The sequence below is a fragment of the Myotis daubentonii genome, chromosome 13 (assembly GCF_963259705.1).
Source record: "Myotis daubentonii chromosome 13, mMyoDau2.1, whole genome shotgun sequence".
In the NCBI taxonomy this organism is placed as follows: domain Eukaryota; kingdom Metazoa; phylum Chordata; class Mammalia; order Chiroptera; family Vespertilionidae; genus Myotis; species Myotis daubentonii.
This window is the reverse complement of record NC_081852.1, coordinates 31,425,142-31,438,651: the sequence shown is the minus strand read 5'-3', so window position 1 is coordinate 31,438,651 and position 13,510 is coordinate 31,425,142. Positions and strand designations below refer to the sequence as shown.

Genomic DNA, 13,510 nt, shown 5'->3' with positions numbered 1-13,510 from the left:
TTTTTCTGTCTGGCTTATTTCACTTAGTAAAATGCCTCAAATTCCATCCATGTTGTCACAAATGGCAGGACTTTCTTCTTTCTCGTGGCCAAATAATATTCCATTGTAATATATAAATTTCATTGTAATATTCCATATATGATATATAACCATATCTTCTTTATACATTTATTCATTGATGACTACTTAGATTGTTTCCATATATTGGCTATTGTAAATAGTGCTGCAATGGACATGGGAGAGAAGATATATATTCAATATCCTGTTTTCATTTCCTTTGGATATGTAACCAGAAGTGAGTTTGCTTGATAATATGGTAGTTCTTTTTTCCTCCGTTTTTTGAAGAATTTCCATTTTGTTTTCTATAGTGGTCATGCCAATTTACATTCCCACCAACAGTGCAAAGGGTTCCCTTTTCTGCACATGCTTACCAACACTTGTTATTTTCTGTTTGTTTGTTTGTTTGTTTATAGAGACCATCCTCATAGATGAGGCAATATCTCATTTGGTTTTGATTTGCATTTCCCTGGTGATTAGTGATGTTAATAATCTTTTCATGTTTGTTGACCATCAGTATATCTTTTTTAGAGATATGCATGTGAGAGACACATCAATTGATTGCCTCCTACACTTGCTCCAACCAGGGCTGGGGAATGAACCTGCAACCCAGGTACATGCCCTTGACCAGGAATCGAACCTGTGACCCTTTGGTGTGAGCTGATGCTCTAATCACTGAGCAACACTGGGCAGGGCTACACTGGCCAGGGTTATATAGACCCTTTTTATACGGACTTTTATACACACTTTCATCTCCTTCTTCTCAGTTCCCACTGTCTTCTTCCGAGGAACCAGAGCTTCATTTCCTGAGCCTTTCTGGAGCAGTCACCTGACTTCTTGTTTGCTTCCCTTGGCTCCCACCACACAATACTTTCTTGGTTTTCTACCTACTTTTCCACCACTAACCCTTCTTTTTCCTCTTACTCATTTACTATAGCTATTTCCCAGAATTCAATTTCTAGTGTGTTTCATTTCTCTGTTTTCCCCCTAGTCCTTTGGGGAGTTATTTGTATTTTATAGTTTCAAGTTCATCTTCTCATATACTTCCTCTCAAATCTGTATTTCCATGCCCATGTCTCTACCAGTAGGTCTTTAATCCATTTTGAGTTAATTTTGAAACCTTATATGTTTGATAACCTCAAACTGTATATGTCCTAAACTCAACTTATCATCTCCTCTCCAAAAGATCATCAATATTAGTCTTTATCCCAGTCACTCTCTCTCATAAATTTCAGTTCAAAGTTACTCCTCTTTTTTCAATTTCTTTATCTAATTGTAGTTGAGTTCCCTTGCTTCTAAGATTTTTCAAAAGATTTTTCTTTGTGTTTCTAGTCCTGTCATCCTTGTACAGGCCCTTGTAATCTTGGCCCTAAAAACTTGTTTCCCTTTCTCTATTTTCTCTTCATCTACCATCCTATGCCCCTCTATTAGACTAATTTGTTAATCAATATATCATTGTCACGCTACTACTTTCATGATGAAAACCTCCTCTAATTGCATTTAGGCTTAACTTCATATTTCTAGACCTAGCAGTCAATGTCTTTATTTGATCCCAATACTAGCTGTATTCCTTGTTAGTTTCCAATAGGAAACTTAGCCTCCTGTGGAAGATTTCATGCTAATTTCCATTTCCTTCAGTTAGAAAATTCTTCTTCTATTCCTGTTCTAATGGAAATGCTTCCCTCCATTCAATTTCTATTATCTGCAGGAGGACACTGGCGATGAGGGACCCAGGCTTGGAATTCTGGGGCACTCCAACTCTTGAGAAGAGAAGCTGGTGATGGGGAAGACCCAACTACCAGGGGGCCATGGAAGCCAGAGGGGGCGCGTGTTCGTGAAAAGCACAAGGTGGCCCACAATCAAAGGGCTCTAAAACCTCACGGAGGATAAGGAGCGGATTGGGTTCGGTAATTAGGAAAGTTCAAGCGTGACATTGGTGAAAACCGATTCTGCTCGTGCTGAAAGCAGAAGCCAAGTTTTAATGAGCACACACGTTCCTGAGAATGAAGGGCTGAGCAGTGTGAGCAGACTGCCTCGGACACGGATTGTCAACGCAAGGGAGGGAGCCCATGGTGAAGGCGAGGCTCGGAATTCGGAGCTCCAAGGAGGAGCAGAATGCGAGGGCAGCATCGGATAGAGGAGGCGCCTTCTGCAATAGGAACTGAGTAGGGGTGAATCCGTGCACGTGCGGAGGATGAGACATTCGTATATTTGAGAAGAGAATGGAGTCTGTAAGAATAACAAGATCAGCTGCAGCCCATTACAAATTCCTGCGAGCGCTTTATGAGCTCATTTACTACCCCCATTCTACAGATGGGGTACGCCGTGGTCAGCATCTGGACCCGGATCAGCCTGCAGAGACCGATTCCGGCCCCTGGCGGCGGGCAGCCGGTGGCGGTCAGCGGTGAGTCACCGGACCCCGCCCGGGGCTGGCCGCGGGGACAGGGCTGGAACTACACTTCCCAGTGTGCCAGGCGGGGCGGGGCGCGGGCGGGGAGGGCCCCGGCTCCTTCCCAGAAGCAAAAGCGGAAACAAAAGAGTCTCGCCGGCGTCCCCGCCCGCACACTCGCGCACACTCGCGCTCGGGCGCACACGGAACTGGCACGGGCGCCCGGAGCGAGCCAGCGAGCGGCGAGCCGGGGACCCCCCGCGCGGAGCCAGCCGAGGAGCCAGCGAGCCGCGCCCGCGACGACCTCCGCCCCCCGAGTCCCGCAGCCGCCCCCCGCCGGCCGGTGTCCCCGCCGTCCTCCCTGACCCATGGCGCTGAAGCGGATTCAGAAAGTGAGTGCCGGGGACAGGCCCGGGGCAGCTGGGCGGGCGGCGGCCCCTTCGCTCGCGGGCGCGGGCGGTGGTCTCCAGCGACGCACCGGGAGGGCGCGGGATGGGCGAGTGGGCAGGGGCGGGACCCGCGGCGGGAGACGCGGGCCGGGCCAGCGGGCGCCGGGCAGGTGAGGTGGGAGCAGGGGCACGGGCAGGTCCGGGTCCCGGTCCCGGTCCCGGTCCCGGTGCCGGAGGTGCTCGGGGGCAGGGGCCCCGCTGTGCTCGCGCCGGACCTGCGCTCCCAGCCCCCGCGGGGAGGCAGATGTCCCTTCGCCTCCCGATCTGCCCGGAATCTGTGCTTCGCGGTCACCGCTGGGCTTCTGCCCGACACGGGGCTCGTTTCGGCCCCTGTCACACTGTGTCTTCTCGCTCTTTCTTATTAAGCCCGTTCCCCTTCTGCTCTTGCTTCCCCGGGCTCCCGGGGAGGGCAGGGGAGGTGTGTGGTGGGCCTGCAGCCTGTTCCCTCGGAGCTGTTGGGTTTGCTCTCTCTCTCCTTTGCGGTTGGCTCTTGCTCGGATACCAGAATGGGCTGGAAAAGCCCGTTTGGGGCCGAGAAGCCAGGAGAAGCCTGCTGCTCCTTCTATTTTGGTGCCTCTCCTGCTGCCACTTTAGGTCACATAGCTGTAATGAAAACATAGTTGCTGGTACACAACAAGATGACCTCCTGGCTGTGATTCATGGCGAGGCAAGCCAAACAGGTTTCCTACCCCCCCTCATGATAAAACTTATATGTGAAGTTCAAGACACAACAGAAACGGGCACAAATTAGGTTGCTTGATGCTTTGACACATGGGCACAGAATGAGGAAGAAATGTATATATTCATTCAAGAAATATTTATCCGTTCCAGCTCTTTGTGAGGGATTGTCCTCTCGCCCAGTATTTATTGCTACTGTTTCCAATGTGAACATCTTACAAAATTGAGGTCAGGGCATTTTCTTTCTCTTCAGTTTTATTTCTTGTTGAGTTATCGGTCTGTTCCCTTAACACAAGTTTTAGGTTTTACAGTTCATAGTTCCTGTTCCTGTGGAGAACGTTGAGAATTTTCTTTTTTTTAAATTGCGTTCAGCGAGTTAAGCCAACAGTGGACAGCATGCTTTGTCAGTGGTTTCAGAGGAAATTGATGCCCACCAAAACATTTTATCAACTTTTTCTGGCATGAATCAATAGCGCAGTGAACAGAGATGTATACGTTCTATTTTCAGTCACCACTGGTGGCATCTTCTAGTACAGAGGACAGCAACTTTCAGACCTAGTCAGTTTTTGTTGTTGTTCAAACCTGTGGATCAGTGTTATTTTTTGTGCCATTTAAAGGTCCTCTTACTGTAAAACATAGCTAATAATCAGCATTTATTGATGAATATGTTATCTGGTTTGGAGATGATGCAGTTACACATTTTTCCCCCATATAATTAACCATAATTTCGAAGCCCCAGCCGGAATTCTTGCCATGCCTTCTATACTTATTAATGATGATGTCATATCGGCTGACACTTAAACAACACACATTTTCCCCAAAAAGTTGTAAAATTCCATTTCCTTTTTTTCCTAGATATGAGAATTTTTCATAAAGACTTTGCACATACAATAGCTTTTAAATAGTATAGATTTTGTCCACAGTAAGGAGACCTTCAAAGAAAAAGGACACTATTTGTAAATACCATACAGGCTCATTGTTAATCATGCTGAGCCAGTGTATTTGACTTGTATTTATAATATATGCCCAAACCATATTTTTATAGCTATTGGTTATTATTAGTGACTGATATAAAAAAACACTTAGAATTGATGTCAGTCCTGCAAAAATTGATATTTGGAAGAAGGAATTGGGGACCATATAACATCACATCTCTATGTGTTGTATTTTGGCATTCCTTTTCTGCTATCAGAAAACTTGACTTACACAAACCGCCTTTCCTTTAATCACATGTTCCAACCATTTCCTCAAACTTGAGTGGGCATTATTCTGTTGGATACCCTACTTTTCCTCTCCCTTTACCCCCCTCCTTGATTCGAAGCCAATTCCAGGGCAGGTGTGTTGTTTGCCATTTGCACAGTGATGAAGCCCTCCTTGTTATCATCAGCGTACAGATTCTGTTTGAACCTTGCGTGTTCCCACAAAAGAAGATGCATGTTAACATTCAGCGCTTCTTTGTAAGCATTTTAAAGTAACACTGTCAGATACATTCCAGGTCATGGCATGATTTTTCTGTACATAAAGTGGCAGACATTGGAGCTGTGCATAACCTCGGAGAACTCTGCAGGGGTGGGTGGAGTGGAAGGGAGAAGGGAGTGGGGTGGAGGGCGGGGCAAGGGGCACAGCGTCTAGGGTGGTGTATATGATCACTTGTGGGACATTTTCAGGCTGTCCCCACTGCAGCAAAGGGAAAGAAGTTGCATCCCTCAGATGGGTTGGGGTGAAAGAACATTGAGAACCAGAGATGTGCTAGTCTACGCACATTATTCAAAGGCCTGGAGCGGAGGAGTACTTTGTCTAAGTTAATCTCTTAAGGAGTGATTTGACTATTTGAGAATGTTAAAATGTTTATGTCTTCATAGCTCTTCACAAGCAAATATTAAATATGCTTGAATTAAAATTGTATATCCAGTATCTACAAAGCATGTGCGTATCAATGCTTAAAGCACATTTTTATACTAGAGTATATGTTAAATGATTTAACGCTCTAATTTGGACATCTAGTGCCAGTTTTGCATGTCAGCTTATAAATTTACACACCCATGCCCTATTTTTAGATCCAGTGGAACATGTTATCACAGTCACCTAAATCCCTAAAGGGAAGAAGTTTAAACAAAGTCTGAGGAAAGATACCTAAAACAAGTCTGAAAAAAAGAGGCAGTTTCAGCTGGCCATCTATTATTTTCTAGAATTAATTTCTAAGTGTTTGTTCTATAAATGCTATTTTTAAATCTTGATAAACTCTTTTGGAAATCATTTAAAAAATCATTTTACATCACAATACTTAATGTTTTGAAAACCAGAAAGAAAGAAAAAGGAAATCATAGTACAGACATTGTCATCGTCCTAGCATATAATTGACCCTCGAACAACATGTGTTTGAACTGTGCAGGTCCACTTATATGCGGGATTTTCTTTTTCTTTTTCAATAAATACTGTAATGTTTTTGATCCACAGTTAGGGGCTCGTGGATGTGCAGGGCCGACTGTATGCCAATCAGTGGATTTTGGTATTGTGTGGGGTTCCGGAATCAATCCCCCGCGGATATTGAGGGACAACATAAGTTTTGGGAAAGTCAGAACTCATGTGTGCACTTGATTTGGGTTTGGTGCTCCTAACCCTTGCATTGTTCAAGGGTTAATTGTATTTCCTTCTGGATTCTTTTTTATTTGCTAAAGAAGTTGAATTAATGTCCATGATATGATATGATAGACTGTTGCCTTTTTGGTCTATCTTTTGAAAAGTGAAGCAAAAGTTTTGTTCTGCAAATAGAGCAACACATAACTATTCCTTAATGTACAGTTCTGTCCCTAAAATGAAATATTTGTTTTTTAAAATAATAAATTTGACTTAAAATATTCATAAACATAGATTATAACACAACTTTATAAATTTTTTGAGCTGCTGAATTGTTTTGATTAGTATAATTCCACATTAAACTGTTAATATCAGTGTAGAAAAACCTTAGGATACCTAAAAACAACAACAAACCCAGCGCTCTCTGGATGGAGCTTCAAATAGGAGAAGATCTGGTTTCTATTCCTGGCTCTGTGTGTGACTTTACTGGCTTGTTTCCTTGTTCATACAGTGATGCTGCTGATAAGTACAATTACATTGTATGATACATAATGGTTACTCTGTGCTAGACACTGTTTTAAATGCTTGACATATATTAATTGGTTTAATCCTTAGTGGGTCCAAGAGGTAGAAATGATTATTACCCCCATTTTATAGATGATGACACTGAGATGTTGAGTCATGTACTCAGAATCACAGCAACGCTAGGATTCCAAACCAGGCAATTGGCTCTATAGTCCATGTTCTTAAACATCTCAGTACATCACTTCTCTTACTCAGATGGACTTATATCTATTGTACTTAAATTGAAGGACATGCAGTCAAATGAGTTTATGGATGTAAGTGCTTTGCAGACTGTTCTATTCAGATGTAAAGCGGTATTATAATGAAGACCTTGGCATATTTAATCATTCTCTCTGGCTCATCACTCAGTATGTTGATTATACATTGTAAATCTCTGTTCTGAAGTAATGTACACTGGATCTTTTCACATGGTGAATAAATAATATAACTTTGTTAGCTTTGTTCCATCACTTAAAATTTTTTTCCTCCAAAAGGATTTAGAAAAGATGTTCTGTCAAAAGCATCATTTTCTGTGGGGTTTTCATTTGAGGAAACTGTTTATGAATTTATATAGCTGTTTAGTTCCTATGGTGGCTTTGAGTAGTAGTCAACTGTTTAGATTGCACATGTATGTTAGAAAGACTTTCAGATTACAAGGTTAAATCTAAGACTCTAGGGTCTTTCAATAAAGAAGGATATAATTTCAAAAAATATTTTTTAAAGGAGTAACATACTATTTATGCTTCTTGGTAGATAAAAAAAAAAAAAAGAGGGGGAGGAAGTGTTCTTTTTTTAAAAAGCCACCATGTGACTTTTTCTGCATTTAAATCTTTGCAATTAAACTGTCTTTCGTCCCCCTCCCCCTGTACCGTGTATTTTTCTTTAACATAAAAAAGGTGTAAAAGGACGAGATAGCCTATTAATAGTTAAGACGTTCTGAGGTTCCTTCTCTGTGGAAATAAATAGCATAGATCTAAATAAGGTTGTTTTATGCTTGCTTTAGGAAGCCAAGCACATATTAGAAAAACCAAGCCTAGCAGGATGTGGAATTGCCTTCAGAAGAGCGGAGTAGCATCCTTACTCACTTTAGTTCCCTGAAAAAACACAGAGAAAACATTTAATGAATGCCACTGATCAAAATGGTAAGACTAAGACTCCCCATCAAGCTGAGTTAATGGTTGTCTACACCCTCTTATCCCCAGGCCCCTTTCTACACAGTGGATGAACTGATATTTTATGTAATTAAAACAGGTATTGAGATACGGCCCTTTCTCTTACCCCTGTGATGCTGGAATAAAAGTACTAGGATATATAATAGAACCCAGATTTGCAAGATTGGGGGTTGCGGAGGGGGGGTCCTCCGGCCACCTCAGAGCATCTGCCTGAGGGCATGAGAGGTTCTCTTTCTGGCCTTAGTCCAGCTGGCCTCTGAGAAGCTGAGGTTTTCCTGCATTTAATTTGGTTCTGGGTGACTCTATGAAGCTTCAATTACAAGCTTCAAGTGGACAGCAGTAAGAGGCACTGTGTTCCAGGAGTTGTCCTCAGTATGGGGAGGAGGCCACCATGCTGAAGCCTGCAGAGTAGTGCTGCCCATCAGCTCACCACCACGCGCTGTAGCTTCTGTTCTTGCCTCTTTCCGGATGTGTCCCCCACCGCTCTCTAGTCAGGTTATCCTGTTTGTGTGGCTGTCTCCTCCTTCGATGACACCAGGTTGCTGATTAGAGTCCTAGTCTCCTTTCAGATTTAGGAAACCCTTTCCCCTTTCCAACAGGGGTGAGGTGGGGGGACTGGTTTTTTTTTTCTTTTTTTTTTTTTCTTTTTTGGTTAGTCCTCACCCGAGGATATTTTTCCATTGATTTTTAGGGAGAGTGTAAGAGAGAGGGGAAGACCATGAGAAACATCGATGTGAGAGAAACACATGGACTGGTTGCCTCCTGCACGAGCCTTGACCAGAGCCCTAGCCAGGGAGGAGCCTGCAACCAGGGTACGTGCCCTTTGGTCTGTTGGCCGATGCTCTATCCACTGAGCCAAACTGGCTAGGGCTGGTTCTTTCATCTTAACCTTCAGTAATAATAATCGATGGTTTTCACTCCAAGTGGCCACCCTCCTTATGTGAATAGTTTGGATTGTTCTAGAAGGAACCAAGCAGATCTGGTGGCTGGGCCCATTCTCCTCGAAACCAGTAACACTCTGCCTGTGATGTTGCTTCCCTCGATATGTGTTGTATTTTCATTTTTATTTAGTTAAAAATACTTTCTAGTTCCCTTTTGACTTCTTGTTCAGCCCTTTGGTTATTTAGAAGTATATTATTTATTTTCCAGATATGTGGGATTTTACAGATAGCTTTCTGTTATTGATTTCTAATTTAATTCTCCTGTTATCAGAGAAGATCTGTTATCATTTTACTCCTTTCAAATGTTTGAGACTTGTTTTATGGCCCAGAATATGGTCTGTATTTTTTTACTTAATAATAGTGCCCTTCAGGTGCTCAACATAGCTTTTGAATGAATAATATTAAATAATTTCTAGACTTCATCTTACCAGTTTCTGGTTGCTGTCTATGGGGCCTAGGTTATTTCTAAGGAATGAAGGCCACACTAAGGCTTACACCTTCCCAGTGTCTTTTTTGCACTTTTATGAGCTTCCAGAACAGGGTGGCAAGTCAGTTTAGTGGATCACAAACAGCATTTTAAAAAATGGAATGTAAAATAGTAGTGCTTTGAGTGTAGTAAGGGTGGTGTTACCTCATGAAACTTTTTTAAAAAATATATATTTTATTGATATTTTACAGAGAGGAAGGGAGAGGAATAGAGAGTTAGAAACATCGATGAGAGAGAAACATCGATCAGCTGCCTCCTGCACACCCCCCACTGGGGATGTGCCCGCAACCAAGGTACATGCCCTTGACTGGAATTGAATCTGGGACCCTTCAGTCCGCAGGCCGTCGCTCTATCCACGGAGCCAAACCGGTTAGGGCGTGAAACTTTTGTTTTAGTTATTTATGAATTGCTATAAGGAAAGTTTGAAAATCACTGTTCCATACATAAGTTCCTTAGTTAAAATAAATATTGTCAAAACACATTCCATATATTTATACATATATGTATATAGAGAGAGCAAATGAACATATTTGTACACACAAACACACTTACACTTATGTACTTACATAGATACATACGCTTAATGTAAAATGTTCTGGCCTTGGAACATTTTTGTTCGATACAAACTGTCAGTGCCAATTCCTTTCTACTACATGTAGCAGTAGTTTACAGTTACTGATACAAACTATAGTATTCAAGAATAGTACTGGGTGGTACTAAGAGAGATTAATTAATTTATTATGCTTATAAATGACCATTATATGCCAGTTATTAGGACTAGAGCTATAAGAAGTGATACTATCAAATATTTGCTAAATATTGGCAGGTTTGTGTGTGTTTTAAGTAGGTTTAAAGAAATAGCCTGTTAGCTTTTTTTCTTTCGTTTTCTTTTCTCTTTTTTTTCCTGAAGCACCACCTTTCTTGGTTACTATGAAGTAAATAGTAACTTTTGATAATGTTTCATTCCAAACGCTGTATGTTGCATGTTCTGTTATGTGTCAAAATTCTATTATGTATTTTGAAAAGTTTTATGTAATTTCCTATCATGTTTTTCTTGCCTCTCAGAGGTCTTTGAACACAAACACGCTCCTCAGGAACTTAGGAAGTAGTGTTCATTTCTAACCCTTTAGAAGGTTATAAGGCTCCTGGGAAAGATAAAAAAGAATTCCTTTTCATTCCTTCACTCATCACACTTTTGTTTCTCTTGAGCGTGGCTGGAAATGTGCAAATGACCGTAATTCAGTACTGGAGCCCTGTTGGCTCTCATGTTGATTGAGAATAATGTGCTCTAGTTATTATAGCCTTCAGGTGACTATTGTTTTGGGTGGGAGCAGTGCTGCAGTGCAAGTCAGATGGTCCTGGGCCTTTGTCCTAGATTTAGCTTTGTGACCTTGGTCATGAAACGCACTGTCTTTATTTTCTTGATCTAGAAATTTAATGAACTAGATAATTCGTGTGGGTTATAATTTTAGGCACACCTAGATAATGTTATTTGCTATTTGTTTTTGTTCAGCCAACAGCAAAAATGATCACAAAATAAACATTGAGCAGTGGCACTGTGTCTGCTGCTGTAGGAAACTTGAGTTAAAATTCTATTTACTTTGAGATGTCAGAATTGAAATAAATGTTGACGTCTTAATGTATAAGATTAATGAGTCCGTAACGATGTATTACTCCCTGATTAAAGAGCAATGATTTGTGATGCAAATAAGGTATATTTCTGTTTTTGTACTGGTTACATCCTTTTCTAATTCCATTTAGCTTCCATCTGTTTCACAGGTGTCTTTTGTACTTGAAAGATTGTTTTATACATATATTTAGACAACTGCCATACAAGTTAATGCATTTATGGAGCACTTTTTGTATGTAAGGCCTATACAAAATGAAATGAGATATATAGAAAAGTAAGGTATAACATAACCAGCATTACCTAAGAAATAGAAAACAAGGGTAAGAAGAGTACCATAACAACTATGCAGCTTTAGGAAAATGCCACAAGGAAAATACAACATCTTTGAGCAGGAAGGAAGTCAAAGGTGGGAGAGACAAAGTTATATGGGGAAAATAAGGAAAAATTCTATGGAAAAGTTGGAATTGGGTTTGGAAGAAAGGGTAGCAATTTTAAAGACAGGACAACCAGGTTCATAGAGAAAGCTACAGAAATAACAGCACTTGAGAGTATGTGGTTTATTTGGGAAGAAACAGATAACCCTGCTTTTGGGAATAGTAGACCATAAAAGTTTATACTGTGGAAGGCCTTGAAAGATCCATGCTGAGAAATGTGAACTTAATGCAGAAGTTTGGGGAAGCTAGCAGAAGGTTTTTGAATAAGGAAGTAACATTCTTACCGTAATCACAGTGTAGGTATGCATTCTTGCTATTTGTGATTATAAATTTGATAAATGCCATGAAAAGGGAAGTGTAGCATAGTACTCTGGTAATATAGCAGGGACCCTTTGAAGAGGGTCAAGGAAAAGCTACTTAAGGAAATGATGTTTAAGATGGGACATGAATGCCTCCATTGCCGCACACTGCGTCGCTGACGCCCGCCATGTTCCATGCCGCCCCCCTAGTGGTCAGCACACGTCTAACTCCCGGTCAAACTCCCGCCCATGGAGACAATTTGCATATTAGCCTTTATTGTATAGGAGGATATCTGTGTGTGTGTGTGTGTGTGTGTGTGTGTGTGTGTGTGTGTATTTTTTTCTTTTTAAAGAAAAACATGGAAAGTTTTTGACATGGTACTTTAAGAAGATGATTTTGACCACAGTATGTTGTTGGTAGAAGAAATATAAGAGGACAAAAGGTCAGTGAAGATGTCATTGTATTTGTTCAAGTGAGATTTAAAGAGGGTGTGAGCTAGGATGGTGGCAGAGGATATTTGGAAAGAGGGGTATGTGAGAAAAATAATAGTGTATTTGTTCCACATAGCCTTTTTGAATTGGCCTGACCCACCCAATCCTTGACTTTAGGTCAAGTCTCTAGGCTCAGTGGTCTGGGCAGTCTCTTCAGACTCTTTCTCCAGTCTGTCCCAGACACTGTAATAGTGTCTCTGTGGTTTGAACCTTTGTCTTGTCTTAGCCTGAAATGTGTGTCCTCTGGCTTTTCTCAGACTCTTCTGCCCTTTGGACCTCGATTTTTTTTTAAATTTCTTTATTGATTAAGTTATTACATATGTGTCCTTATCCCCACATTACCCACCCAACCCTCCCCCTCCACTCATGCCCTCACCCCCCTGTTGTCTGTGTCCATTGGTTAGGCCTATGTGCTTGCATATAAGTCCTTTGGTTGCTCTCTCCCCTTTTCCCCCCCCTCCCCTACCTTCCCTCTGAGGTTTGACAGTCTGATCGATGTTTCTCTGTCACTGGATCTGTTTTTGTTCGTCAGTTTATGTTGTTCATTATATTCCATAAATGGGTGAGATCATGTGATATTTGTCTTTCTCTGACTGGCTTATTTCACTTAGCATAATGCTCTCCAGTTCCATCCATGCTGTTGCAAATGGTAAGAACTCCTTATTTTTTACCGCAGTGTAGTATTCCATTGTGTAGATGTACCTCAGTTTTTTATTCCACTCATCTACTGATGGGCACTTAGGCTGCTCGATTTTTTTTTTAATACTTATTTTTTTAAAATATATTTTTACTGACTTCAGAGAGGAAGGGAGAGGGGGAGAGAGAAACATCAATGATGACAGAGAATCCGATTGGCTGCCTCCTGCATGCCCGACATCAGGGATCCATCCCACAACCCAGGCCTGTGCCCTGACCGGGAATTGAACCGTGACCTCCAGGTTTGTAGTGGACCTTGATTTTTCTATGGGGTGGGCTTCCTCCTGAGACCCTTTCAGTGCGAGGGATCTGGATGGAAGGAGAATCTGAACACCTGGTTACTGATTAATGTGAGGAGGAGGGAAGGCAGGGTGGGACCTGGAGGGAAGAAGGAATCAGTTGGTGAGTCCAAGGTTTAGAGTTTGGGTTACTGGATCAAGTGCATTTTTACTATAATACTTAATAAAGTAGACTCAAATACAGTTTTTATTGAAATATCCTGGATTTGTGTAAGGTGTATTTTTATGTAATTTCTGTGATGGAGATCCTAGATAATAAAAGGCTAACATGCAAATTGACCAAACGGTGGAACAACCGGTCACTATGACACTCACTGACAACCAGGGGGCAGACGCTCAACACAGG

At 41.8% G+C, this 13,510-nt stretch overlaps 1 protein-coding gene across 4 annotated transcripts in view; it reads left to right on the top strand.

The window, feature by feature from the left end:
• Positions 1-2,578: 2,578 nt before the first annotated feature.
• The window catches only part of UBE2D1 (ubiquitin conjugating enzyme E2 D1), a 33,286-nt gene continuing 22,354 nt past the window's right edge, over positions 2,579-13,510 (top strand). For 2 of the 4 annotated variants that reach the window (XM_059662685.1, XM_059662682.1), the window contains exon 1: positions 2,586-2,838. Coding sequence is in view for 3 of the 4 variants with exons in the window: in XM_059662682.1 (XP_059518665.1) it covers positions 2,815-2,838 (24 nt within the window). In the remaining variant the exon portion in view is untranslated. Of the gene's footprint in view, positions 2,839-13,510 lie in introns of all 4 variants that reach the window. The other 2 variants (XM_059662684.1, XM_059662683.1) reach the window with 2 other exon arrangements.